General features: G+C 36.5%; 2 protein-coding genes across 3 annotated transcripts in view; one reads left to right on the forward strand and one right to left on the reverse strand.

Annotated features, from left to right (window-relative positions):
* The window catches only part of FAM169A (family with sequence similarity 169 member A), a 45045-nt gene extending 43750 nt beyond the window's left edge, over positions 1 to 1295 (forward strand). For both annotated transcript variants that reach the window (XM_068990747.1, XM_068990748.1), the window contains one exon: positions 747 to 1295. In XM_068990747.1, coding sequence (XP_068846848.1) covers positions 747 to 1295 — 549 coding nt within the window. The remainder of the gene's footprint in view (positions 1 to 746) is intronic.
* A 4457-nt stretch (positions 1296 to 5752) lies between these two features.
* On the reverse strand, positions 5753 to 12926 carry LOC138094554 (ribosome biogenesis protein NSA2 homolog). Its single transcript, XM_068990641.1, has 6 exons — positions 12766 to 12926; positions 10644 to 10831; positions 10402 to 10552; positions 8926 to 9105; positions 7333 to 7525; positions 5753 to 5966 (listed from the first exon to the last, which is right to left on the reverse strand). The coding sequence occupies exons 1-6, from the start codon at positions 12766 to 12768 to the stop codon at positions 5899 to 5901; spliced, it is 783 nt and encodes a 260-aa protein (XP_068846742.1). The 5' UTR covers positions 12769 to 12926; the 3' UTR covers positions 5753 to 5898.
* Between the last annotated feature and the right edge of the window lie 47 nt (positions 12927 to 12973).

Consider the following 12973-nt stretch of genomic DNA (forward strand, 5'->3'; position numbering starts at 1 on the left):
TTGGCATAATACCGCGTAGATCCATCCATGTTGTTGCAAATAACAAGATTTCATTCCTTTTTTATGGCTGAGTAATACTTGTGTGTGTGTGTGTGTGTGTGTGTGTGTGTGTGTGTAATTTTCACTGCCTTCCTTCCTGCTAAGTCCATTCAGTCGTGTCCGACTCTTTGAGACCCTGTGGACTGTAGCCCACTGGGCTCCTTTGATCATGGCATTCTCCAGGCAAGCATATTGGAGTGGGTTGCCAGGCCCTCTTGCAGTTGAGCTTCCTGACCCAGGGATCGAACCCGCATCTCTTACATCTCCTGCACAGGCTGTTGGGTTCTTCATGGCTAGCGCCACCTGGGAAACCCCACCTGTCAGCTGATATTCAAACCCAGTGGGTAGCACAGTGCCAAGTACCAGGATTCTTGGTTCTGGTTCTGGCTCCAGTAACTAAACACTTGAGTTGATTCATGGTTTTGAAGAATCTTGAGGGAAAGTTTAAGAACCTTAAATACTTTTTGAGATAAAATCATTACTTTTATTGTATCTTTAAAGCAAGCACTTAATGAATCCAAATTATCATGTAATACAGTTTTTGAGAAATTGAGCTGTATTCAGAGAATATGTGCACATGATTGACAAAAGTAGTGTGTCCTGAATTCTTTAAAATGTGGTTCAGGGTCATTGCATAGTAGTGCCTAAGAATAATTTCTGTAAGAACTTTATTAAAAAAGTTGTTCACTGGATTTTTTTGTGTTTAGACTTCACATGCAACTGACTCAGAAATGTTGCTGGATGAAGGTCCATCTGATGACAAGGGGCACACCGAAGAGAAGCTGCCTCCAGTTTCAAGAAAGAAAGCACATTTTGGGAGTTCAGACAATGTGGCTACTATCCCGAATGAAGAACGGTCCGACAGCGCTTTTCCAAACTCTGTAATTGCTGAATTTTCTGAGGAATCAATCCCTGAAAATGTGTCACCCAACACTACTGCCTCATTGGAAGACCAGGGTGAGGAGGGGCTCGCCGAGCCCCAGGAATCATCTGCAGCTCTGCCTCAGAGCTCTCTGGTAGAGGTTGAACTTGAAGATGTGCCGTTTTCACAGAATGCAGGACAGAAGAACCTGTCAGAGGAGCAGTCTGAAGCATCTTCTGAGCAACTGGATCAGTTGACACAATCAACAGAGAAGACTGTGGACAGCAGCTCCGAGGAGATAGAGGTGGAAGTGCCTGTGGTTGACAGGAGGAATTTAAGAAGAAAGGCCAAAGGGCACAAAGGACCTGCAAAGAAGAAAGCCAAGCTGACCTGAATGAGGAAGAAACGCAGATGATAAAACCTCTTCTTTGTAAAAAAAAATTGTTGTTTTTAAAATACGGTGATTAATAAATAGCATGGGGCACAGGACAAAAATTCCAAATTTTCAAGTTGAACTTATTTATGATGCTGCTTTTCCCTCCCCGGTAGATCCTAGGATTCACTGTTCTTTTTAATTTTTCAGGCTATTTTTGTGTAAATACAATTTTTTAATTTCTATTAACCATTTTTCGATTTTGGGAAACCAGATCATACTATATTTTCTTTAGCATTTGGAGATATCTGACCATTATTATTTCAGAAAATAGAAATTTAAAAACTATGAAAGTAGTAGGGCTTCCATCAATTGTAAGGATCACAGACATCTTTTATACTAAGGGTTTTAATAGTAATCTTGGTGAAGGTTCTAGAAGTTTTATTTTAAATTTCAAAACTAATCACCATTTTTTAAAATGTAGGCGTGCTTAAACAAAAATGTCAGTAAATTAGGGTCAAAGTAACTTCAACTAAATGAGAGCACAAATTCAGAAATTCATGGTGAAAGGTTTACAAAGGTGGTATTTTTGACCTCTTAGTTCTTAGTTGCAGGTAGTTTCTTCCTTTGACTTGTCTGTGGAAAAATACAAATATAGTCTGTTTCCACTTCCCTCTTGGTAACATCTGAGGTTAACAGTACTACTCGGGATTTAACTCTAGTGTGTAGGCACTAGCATAATTATTTCAAATTTCTTCTGAAGCTGGGGGTTGTGTTTTTGTTGTCACCCGATTAACATGTATACTTCAGAAGTCTGAGAACCCTTCCTAAAGGGTTCTCCTTAATCCTGACACTGCCTTTATTCTAGAATCTTGTTTATATTCCCCTCAGCTTTTGTCCACTTCCCTAACTGACGGAGTGATTCCTGTCAAAAGATCTCTCTGCCTGCCTACCAGCTTGTGCCCTTGGCTGCCATTTTTGGTAAGTTTAGAACTGCGCCCCAGCCTTAGGCCTAGATGGCAGGAGTAAGTGGCCCTAGGAGCCACAGTTGCAAGAGCGAGTCGCCTTGAGCTTGCTCACCCTTTATTTGTTCTGTGCAGAGAAGTTACGGGCTAGCCTGTGTGTACATTGTATTGCCACAGCAAAGGCCTTTGCCTGGGAAAACTAAAACCAAAAAATTGAAGAACACGTCCTCAATTGTTTATTTTTGTAATTTATTTAAAAGTGAACAAAATGGTCATTCAGATCCAAAGAGAATCTTAAAACAGTCCTATTCTTTGAAAGTATTATGTGTGCTCAAATTTTCATTCAAGTTTGAGAATGCTTTGAGACCATTTAGATTGTTTTTAAAACCGCTTGGTCCTTACATGAAAAAAAAAATTTGTTATGATTTTGTGTCATTATTTGAGGTGTCAAGGATTAATGTTGAAGGTTTATTTAGTCTACAGGCAGGTGACACTGAATTTTATTTTGGGCTGCTGGCATTTTAGGAAGATTTAAAGTTGAGGTAAAATCTTTAGTAGGCAAAATAGCAAACCCTCCTTATTCATGTAAAAATTTGAATACTGTGTCCCCTCCATTTTCTTTATGGTCAGAGCTAGCCCAGATTACTCCATTCTAAATGAAAATTAAGCACTTTGGCCATTTGTTTTCTTAACAAATGCTAGTCAAGTGAAAGAATAAGTGACTAGTACTAGTGTATGTATTGAATGTTTATGCTAGTTTATACATTTTGTGAGAAATTTTTGTTAATGCCACAGTTAGGGAAAGAAATTCAGTAAATTCTTAAACCTTTCCATTTTTAATTTCTTAAAACAGATTTAAAAACCTAACATTTACCTTTTTTTAACTTGGATTCTTCATTGTTCTTTAAAATACTTTTCTTTAACAAGATGTGGTTTAAGACTGAGCTCACTGACATTTTTTTGATGTGTGAATATAATTGCTGAGTTTACAGGAAAGAAATGGATATTCATACGTGATCACTAAGGACTCGCTGTATAAATTTATACTTAAACTTGTTTGGTTTATTCTTAAACCATAAGCGCATTTTAATCAAGTTTCAGAATTTTTGTTCACACAGGAAAAATTTTGTCACGTATTTATCTCTGACAGAAAATGTTATTTTGGAGTTTATAGATAGCAGAGGGAAAAAAGTTAAGTCATATGGAAGAAAATCTAACTTTCATGTTCAGTAACAATGAGTTCTATGCTCAGTGAGTATAGAATTGATAACAAAATTTATCCTGAGTTAGGACTCTAAATAAAACTTAATCAGATTACTTGTAGTTTTTGCAAAAGGCATTAGAAAAACAGAATTACAGAGGACCGAAATCTGATTTCAACCAGGTAGTTGAGTGTCCAGTCACATTCTTATAGTTCTTCGTGAACTGCTTTTTTCTGTTTAGAAGTCTTATGTGTGGAGTTCACTGCAGTTTGTGTAAATACATATATATTTCCTTGTGTAATATAAAGCAGACAGTTATTAGAAACATTTTAGTCCTACTTTGAAGTTTATTAAATTGCTAGACATCACAGAAATATATTTAAGAATTTATTATAAAGTTCCTCTACAACTTTTAAGAGAGAGGGTCTATTATGATTTTTTTATAAAATCAAAAATAGCATGACAGAATGTCAATCTTCTACTACTTAAAATGTGTCTATATTCATGGTGTTTCCACTCAGTGCAGAGAATTAATCATGGCAAGCATAAAAACTACTAGTGATCAATGGTTCACTTTTAGCTGACCACCAGAACACCACCTAAAATGGTTTCAGCAACTTTAGAAAAATATTTTGAAGGTTTATGATTGCATCAAGTTGAGCAAGTTTATCTGGTACCTGAATATCTGCTCTTACATTCTGCTTTACCCTTAGGGATTACCTTCTAAGGTTTGGTCACACCAGCAAACTGAGACAGATCTTAATGTAAATAAAGAATTTATACTAACATTACTCATCTGTATAACAGTATTTTAGAAATTTCTGCCTTGTTTGTCCACTAGTAGCAATACTGTGTTTAAAGTGTTAATCTAGTCTTTCATGGGTGTGATTAGTTGCAATGTTTATGCTTCTGTTCACATACTTAGTATCAAGCTTTATTTGTACAAGATAGTTAACTTGCTTATTTTTGCTTGTGAAAAATAAGCAAACCTCAGCTCTGTATCCAGTGCTTACCTTTAGTTTATTTCGTTTCACCCTCCGAAACTTGTCATTCACTCATTCCCCATTTCTATTAGTGGCAAAATCATTTGCTAAAATCTGATTGTAAGGTAGGTTCCTCTTAGGTTATCCTGAAGTAACTGTATCATACTGGATAGTCATTCCCAAGGAACTAGCCTTTCTTTTCTTAAGTGTTTGTGTGTTCCAGAACTTCTACCTGTTTATAGAACTTAAGAAAGATGTTACATTATTCAAAATAGCAAGACTTACACAAGTACTTATGTTTGTTTTCTTGGTAGTTTTTTTCTTTTTTTCAATTTTAACAGTAGTAATTAAACCTATATTTTGTGATTGTCTATGTTTTGAAATTCCTTCCCTTTTCCCTAATTTCATTGGTGAAGATGTGTTTAGATACTGGATTTGTTTACACTGATTTTGTTAAAGCCACAATTAATCACATTGGTTGTACTTTCAAGACAGACTTTAAAAAAAAATAAACAGAATTGAAAACAATTAATGTGATTGTAAATTAATATAATAAACACCCTAAAGAAAAAAAAAAATAAACACCCTAAAGCTCCATCACAAACATACTCAGATCACAAATGTGCTTTTGACTAAAACATGACCTTCTTAATATTATCTAAGTAACTGCAAATATATTTATTTCCCCTTAAGGGCATTAGTGCAGTCTTTTTAAAACTATTTTATCTGGAATTACTTACATTTTTACCATTCTAAAAATATAAATATACTACCCTAAGTTTAGAATATAGAAAATGCTAAAAGTATAAACATTTTGGCTTATTTTTTTCATGTGTCTTGAGTAGAAAATATAGTTCCAAGTATACGGTATTATATATGATGAATGAGAAGGGAAAAATGTTTAAGATACTAATTCCCTGACTTACTATCATTCTTCTGAACTTTATAGTGTAATGTGCCATCTCTCGTACACTTTTAAAGTATTTTCATTAAAATGTGTTAATGCTATATATCTTTGGATTAATAATCTACGGTGAGGAGAAGACCTAAAGGTAAGGTCTTAGACGTGACAAAGTTGCTTGGCCTATTCTTCCCATTTGAGTGTGCACTAACCTTTATGATAAAAGGTATTTTCAGCTATACTGGCTTTTCCTTTTTTTAAATGACAGGTCTGCACTGCATAGTACCACTCATTAATGCAAATACTGCTGAAGTAAGATATTTCTATAATTGATTTTTAAATTTTATTTTTATGAACATTTAAATGCTAAACAGATGCAAAAGACCAGTTTGTAAAACTAGATCATTTTAATGTTGGCTTTTTTCATTTTTAAAACAGTAGAATAAATAGTTTTCTTTGACTGAAGACAACATGTAAGGTTGATTGGTAGTATTCAGAAATATCAGAGTAATGGTTTCCCAACTGGTGTGCAGTCTTCAGTAATTATAAGGAGTTATTTGTATGTAACTGCTGTCAAACCAGTAAGACTGCATTTATGCATCCATCATTTTCAGGATTATTGGTAACCTGGGCATATTTTCCTAAGGGAAATAAAACAGAACAATGAGGGATGTTAGCTAATAAAAAAGAATACATACATTCTTTTCTTAAAATATTTACAATCATCACTTTTAAGAAAGAAAAAAAGTGAACAACTGTAGTATTACATGAGATTTTATAAAACGGAATCACTCAACATGCCTTTGTGGGTTGACCTGAGCACTGCTTTTCTACACAATTCTTACTGGAAAAAGCATCAAATATTATTAACTAAGTTTCAAATCAACTTAACAACCTATTTTGTTTTTGTTTTCCAATACAAGTGGCAGCCCTGCAGGCTGCAGTTTACTGGCACCTGGTCTATACCAGGAGCAAGGCAGGAAATAATCCAAGTTTTCAAATCCATTAGCAAAACCTGCAGGAGAAGTGAACCTTCCAGTTTTCAAAACAATTTCTCTATAAACCATAGAAAAATTAAACTATCTTGGTTCTTTCCTCTGACCTAGCATTATACAGACACCAAAACCCGACTAAGATAACATAAAAAATAAAACAGTATCTTACTTAAAATCACAGAAAAGATAATCCTAAATTAAACTTGGAAAAGTTGAATCATTTGAATATTAAAAGAACAATGCATCATGACCAAAGAAGGTATATTCTAGAAATACATTATGATTTATTACTAGGAAGACTATTAATACATCAATTAATTCCCTAAATATTTCAGAGGAAAAAGTATGATCACCTTCACAGGTGCCAAAAAAGCATTTGTTAAAACTTCAATATTAATTTTGGGTAAAAACTATGGAAAAATAACTAAATAAAAATATACCTTCTCAGCATAATACTATGGCCAACCAGTAGCCAAGAAATGCTTAGTTTTATTAGCCTATTTTAAATTCTAGGTCAACATGAAGTACATGCCAATGACTCATATGAAGATTCAATCAATAAGCTATACACTGTATTCTTCCCTTTCAAAGAACATTAAAGTTTAGAAATACCTGGGTACTGAAAGCAGAAAACTAAGAAAATGAGGAAGAAAGAATTTAAAGTGGTTACATATGACATATTTTAGTTTGTCATTGTCACTTAAGTAGTGTAGCTACATGTTCGCTGTATGCCTCCCTTCCCCCGTTTGTCGTTATTTTCTTCCAGTATTTTTCAATTGTAACTTCCCATCTTTTCTAATAATACCTTTTTAAACAAAAAGCAACCAAAAATATCTAGCAATGTAGTTTATATAACTGAAACCAGTAAACTAAATTAAGAATGTTCACGTTTTCTAAGTCTTAGTCACATCAAGTTTAACTGCATTAAAATCTGCTGCATACCTCATGTCAACTTTAAAATGTCTATTTTAGGATTATAACACCAAGAACCCCATATTCAAATTGGACTTACCCCAGATGACTTTGCCTCCTTGTGTTACAAGGCCCAATTCGCTTACATTCACCTCAATGACGGTTCCTTTGGTAATAACACCCAAAGTTGTATATAGTGGGGATGAGGGATTCTTCTTTACACCAAGTATTGGCAAGCAAAAGGTGGCTTTCAGTTCAGGATGTGTTACATGAGCCTTCTTGAAACGTAATCCCTAGTAAGCCAAACACAAGAATGTTCTGAGTTAAAGATCTTAATGATGAATATTGATTCTTTTTGCTTATCTTTTCCAATCGTCTCCCCACCCTGCTCCAAAGAGGATTGATTATATCTTAAGGCATCGGAAAAATAGAATTAATTCTACAGACAACTTATCTGATAGTTACAGAAAAATATGTGAGGAAAAACTCAAACACGTACTCCTAAGAAGTTTTCACCATGGAATAGCTGTCCAGTTGTGTATACTTCCCGAGGGCCTGAGACATGCCAGGCACTGTGCCAGAGCTCATAGACAGTGCATTTCAGCATGACAGCCTTAACAACTCCTGCTACTTAAAAAAGATAAAACAAGGACCAGCAGGTTAAATAACTTGTTCCCAGGCTAAATAGTGTGAGGATGGAATCACACTTAAGTATCTTGATTCCAAGTCTCTATATACCTCAGCCACCTTCCTTGGTGAAAAAGACTGTCAACTCTGCATTGATGGTTAATACTGGTCAAAAACTGCAGACAGCCCAGAGAAGTTTCTATTACAGAGACGAGATTCACCTAGTCACCTAGACCCGTAGACAATATGTAAATGAATGGGCATGGCTATGTTCCAGTAGAACTTGATAGAAGCAGGATGCTGGGCAACATTTTAATTCATTGAAAATTATTCAGATTGAGAACTAGAGTAATACTGCCAACTTTCCCCTTTGATTCTTTGTTTTTCTAAGCAGGCTGGTGTCTAGTTGGGAGATGAATTCATTCTGTTTAAAGGCATTCTGCAAAAATATATTAGGGGAGAAGAGAAGGAGATTTGAGCTTGGCCATTACTGCTATTTTAATACTCTCTTTTGTCAATGACTACATATTAAGTAAATATTTTCAAAGGCACTGATACTTCTCTTACTAAGCTGGAATTGACTCTTGAAAAAACAATTCTCCAGTTTTCTAACTGTTCTCAAAGACAAGTGACAGACATATAGATCACTTGATGAATGAGTAAAATGACTGTGTGGAAATGAAGATTCTAATTTTTTTTTTTTGCCACACCATGTAGCTTGTGGGATTTCACTTCCCCAACCAGGGATCAAACCTGTGTCCCCTGCATTGCAAGCACTAAGTCTTAACCACTGGACCTCCAGGGAAGTCTCTGTGATGTTTACAAGTCCAGATTCACTGACAATCTCTGTAATGAGAATTCTTTTTCATTTCAAATCTCCTACGAAGCCAGAGATTCTTGACAGTAGTGGAAAAGTGCTAAACAATACCTATCATCAGCTTAAAAACAGCCTAAAAACATCTTTCAACCTGTTTTTTTTTAATACCAGTTTTAGGAATTTTAGGAAATTATACGGTTTACCACAGGAGCAGATCTTTTAAGCCACTGCACTCTAACAGGGTCTTACCATTGGCCTAATGAATCTTTCATATTTAGGTGGTTTTCGAGTAAAGCCATCTCCAACAAAGCAGACTTTAGTAACCATCCTCTTCCAGGCTTTCTTCTTTCTCTTTCCTGTTCGAATAACTTTTAATACTTCTGTTTCTCCCTGGGCACGAACTTTAGGCAGAGGGACCTCCCATTTTCCCTAAAACAGATCACAATTAAAATTTATATTGTTAGTAAAAGAGAATGAGAATAAAAAGTCCAGTATTTTTTAGTTGTACAAAGTTATAGATTCACTTTTTTTGCTTAAGCAACAATATTTTGGCTCAATTGTTCTCTAGAGATCTACACTGTGTCCTCAAGAAGCCTGAAGTTAATTGGAACTAGTTAAGTTTACTGCTAAATAGTTCATAGTGTAATAAAACTGGAAGACTGTCTCTATCTCTTATCTGTTTCTACCCTGAATGGATTTTTAGGTAATATTAGTAAGACAAAATCATCACTCCATATTTTGTACCTCCTTAGAGTGTAGATTCTGTGCAGGGGGAGAAAAATGCAAGCAGCACAAGGCAGCAGAAAGAATTCTGGACCTATTTATGAAGGACAAACCCTACAGCATTTCATAAATAAGTGCCTGTGAAAAGTGATTCACAAAACTCCTGGACTCCAGTCTCATCTGTAAAATGAAGAGAGGTTAAGTAGATAATCTCTAAAATTTGGTGAAGTTCTACCATTCTAATTTTGATAGATACCAAAAAAAGCAGTAAGATTTTACAGATCAAATCTGGAGACAGTCAGTTCTTTAAATACAGATACTGCATATTCTGCTGCTACCTACATCTGTCACTCTATCCACAGGTGTTTAAAAATAGTATCTATCTCTTTCCCTCAGCTTTTAGCAAAATTTAACCGAATCTGACACTAAGGGCAAGCCAGAAGTTTTTTTTTTTTTTTTCTTTTTAATTTCTGAACTTTTATCTGAGTCAAATCACTTAGGATGCTTTCCACTACTCTTCCTTTTATCCAGTTTTGGCACTGCAAAGCAACAAAAACTAGAAGCAGTTGTATCCCTCTCTACACCACCACAACATTAGGAGCTGTCAAGTATAAGAAGCTGTTTTAAATAATTTTTTTTTTGCCCATGATGTGCAGGATCTTAGTTCCCTCACCAGGGACTGAACTTGTGCCCCTTGCAGTGGAAGTGCAGAGTCCTAACCACTGGGTCGGCAGGGAATTACCTTAAATAATTTTTGAAAACTAAAGATGCATGACATTCTTTAAAAAAAAATTATATCCTGCTGAATGTTCTCATGGTAAGAAAGCAGACCTTTTTTTTATTACTAAAACATTTTATATGAAAGACTTCAACATCTAAATAATGTAACAGTTGGACTTTATTTTGCCATTTAACTGAAGAAACTAAGAACCTCAAATATGAATTTAAGTAATTTTCCTGAACAACAACAACAAAAATAAAGACCAATTTTTTACTGCTTACCGCTTTCTCTTTTCGTTTCTGTTTAATCATATTGGAAAGTACTTTAGCTCTAGACTGTCCCTCTCGGTCCAGTAGATATGCAGGTACTGCTCCTTGTGGAGTCTTTTCATCATTCTTCTGTTTGGTGTTTCTCTTTTCATGCATCTTAATACTACCAAGAATGAGAAAGACTCAAGATTATCAGTTTTAACAACTAATACTCAAAAGACATTAACTTGGTACAACAAATAAATGGTACTTACGTCTTTTTCATTTGTATTTTCTCAGCATGGCGCTGTTTATGGTAGAGCTTAGCTTTCAGACCAATCATCTTTTTTGCCTTCTTTGAACGTTCATGAGCCTCTCGACCTTCCTTCTTTCTCTTTTTCTCATGGTAATCCAAACGATATCCATAGCGCTTACGGTGTAACTCAATATATTCATTTTGTGGCTATAACGATGCAAGAAGTGTTAACTTTAATTTAAAAAAAACCGACAATTATTCTAAAATACTTTATTATGAGCAGCATATGAAGTATATAGATCGTCGTATATCACCCACCGCTCACTTGATTAAATAACTTGCACTATTAAGCCTAATCATGTAAGTTAAATAAATTTTAATCCTGGATGATATGAGGTATCAGGATTTACTTCTGTAATAAACAGTGAAAGTTACTGTTCACTGAAGAGAACTGTCCAAAATCCACTGGACCACAAAAGAGACGATCTGATTCTAGCTAGAATCGCTCTCATTAATATCTGGTTTTTCAATATAATCATCATTCATACTTATTTAAAAATTTTTTAATTTATCTAGTTTTATTAAAGTATAATTTACATACATACAAAGATACGTGCATGTAGGTATAGAGTTGTAAGTTTTCACAAGCTATACAGCTCTGTAACCACAGTCAAAATTAAGAATATTTCCAACACCCCAGAAAGTTGTGTGTCACTTTGAAGTAAATCATCTTTTTCCACCTCCAACCTAGCATGTTGTTCTAGTTTTGCCTTTCCTAGAATGAAAGTAAATGGAATCTGCAATATGCAACCCTTTGCATCTAGCTTCTTTCACTTAGCATAAGGCTTTTGAGATTCCCCTACATTGCTGCATGAATCCATACTTCAAGTCTTTGACAAGTAGCCATTTTATTTTTACCACCGTTTGTTTACTCATTTACCAGTTGACAAATATTTAGCTTGTTTCCAGTTTTCAGTGAATAAACGTGTACCCAGAAGTCTTTGTTCCGACATATGCCAAACTGTTTTCAAGGCGCTGTACTATTTTTCGTTTCGTTAGCAATGTATGGGATCCTCTTTTGCTTCTTAAGCGCCTGTTTTATTTTATATGCCAGTTTTATTTATAAACGTATGGCCCCAGTCTATTTGTATTTTAAGATTACAAAAATAAAACAATGGTGTGAGGCCAACTCCCAACAACACGGAAAATAATTCTAAGTGTAACAATCAACAAGTTACTTTGTATTGTGTGGTGGTTTCAAGTGCTATCACATAAACTTGGCAGCAACCGTGAAAAGGGTATGTGGATTTGCCACTTCGCAGAGAAACACAGATTAGGTACGTAGTAGAAAGACAAAAGATCTGGCAGTCAGATCTGGGCTGTAAGTCCAGCTGCTTGGCTGTCGGCAGGGCCTACCTTCAGTTTCCTCAGCCGAGATGAGGACTGATGCGGGGTTAAAGACTAGTGTACAGAGTTATCACTAGAATCTGGAACTGACGGCCACACAACTTTAGGTGAAGTCAGGAATTCAGCAGAGTGAAACGTGTCTGACTCCAAAAGCCTGTGCTCAGGCGAATACTCCACTCCACCGACCATAAGTGAGGTTATTTTGACCCCAGGGTATGGATGTGAGAGTTGGACCATAAAGAAGGCTAAGCGCCTAAGAATTAATGCTTTTGAACTGTGGTTTTGGAGAAGACTCTTGAGAGTCTCTTGGACAACACGGAGATCCAACCAGTCCATCCTAAAGGAAATCACTCCAGAATATTCACTGGAAGGACTGATGCTGAAGCTGAAACTCCGATACTTTGGCCACCTGACGCGAAGAACTACTGAAGACAGGAGGAGAAGGCGACAGAGGACGAGACGGTTGGATGGCATAGCCGACTCAAGGGAAAGGAGTTTGACCAAGCTTCGCGAGTTGGTGAAGGACAAGGAAGCCTAGCGTGCTGCAGTCCAGGGGGTCGCAAAGAGTCGGACACGACTGAGCAAGAGCGCACCCCACGGAGTCCACCCTCATTCCCTCAGAAGCACCTTACTTCCGCCTATCACCCTTCACCGCCAGCCCCAGCGCCCATGGGACCCCAGGCCCCGCCACCTCCGACGCCCTAGGTCCCGAGCTCCCGAGGCGACCTCCTCACCATGGTGACGGCTGCTGAGCCGCCGGGTGCAGTCTCCGCGGCGCGAAGAAGCTCTCAATTTTCGGCTCTCAGAGACCCACGAGCCGACTCCGCACCACCCGCGACAGGAAAGGGTGTCTTCTAACTCGACGTGCTCCAGAAAATCCGCGACGCAACCGTTCCGAGCTTCCTTTCTCCACTTTCAGCTAAGAGGGCGGAAGTTGCTAGC

This window comes from Capricornis sumatraensis, chromosome 18 (assembly GCF_032405125.1).
Source record: "Capricornis sumatraensis isolate serow.1 chromosome 18, serow.2, whole genome shotgun sequence".
Classification (NCBI taxonomy): Eukaryota; Metazoa; Chordata; class Mammalia; order Artiodactyla; family Bovidae; genus Capricornis; species Capricornis sumatraensis.

Coding starts and splice junctions, on each gene's coding strand:
- LOC138094554 (XM_068990641.1), bottom strand. Junction 9,106..10,401: donor AGAAACGAAAAGAGAAAGCG/GTAAGCAGTAAA, acceptor GATCTGTTTTAG/GGAAAATGGGAGGTCCCTCT. Junction 7,526..8,925: donor AAAGATTCATTAGGCCAATG/GTAAGACCCTGT, acceptor TTGGCTTACTAG/GGATTACGTTTCAAGAAGGC.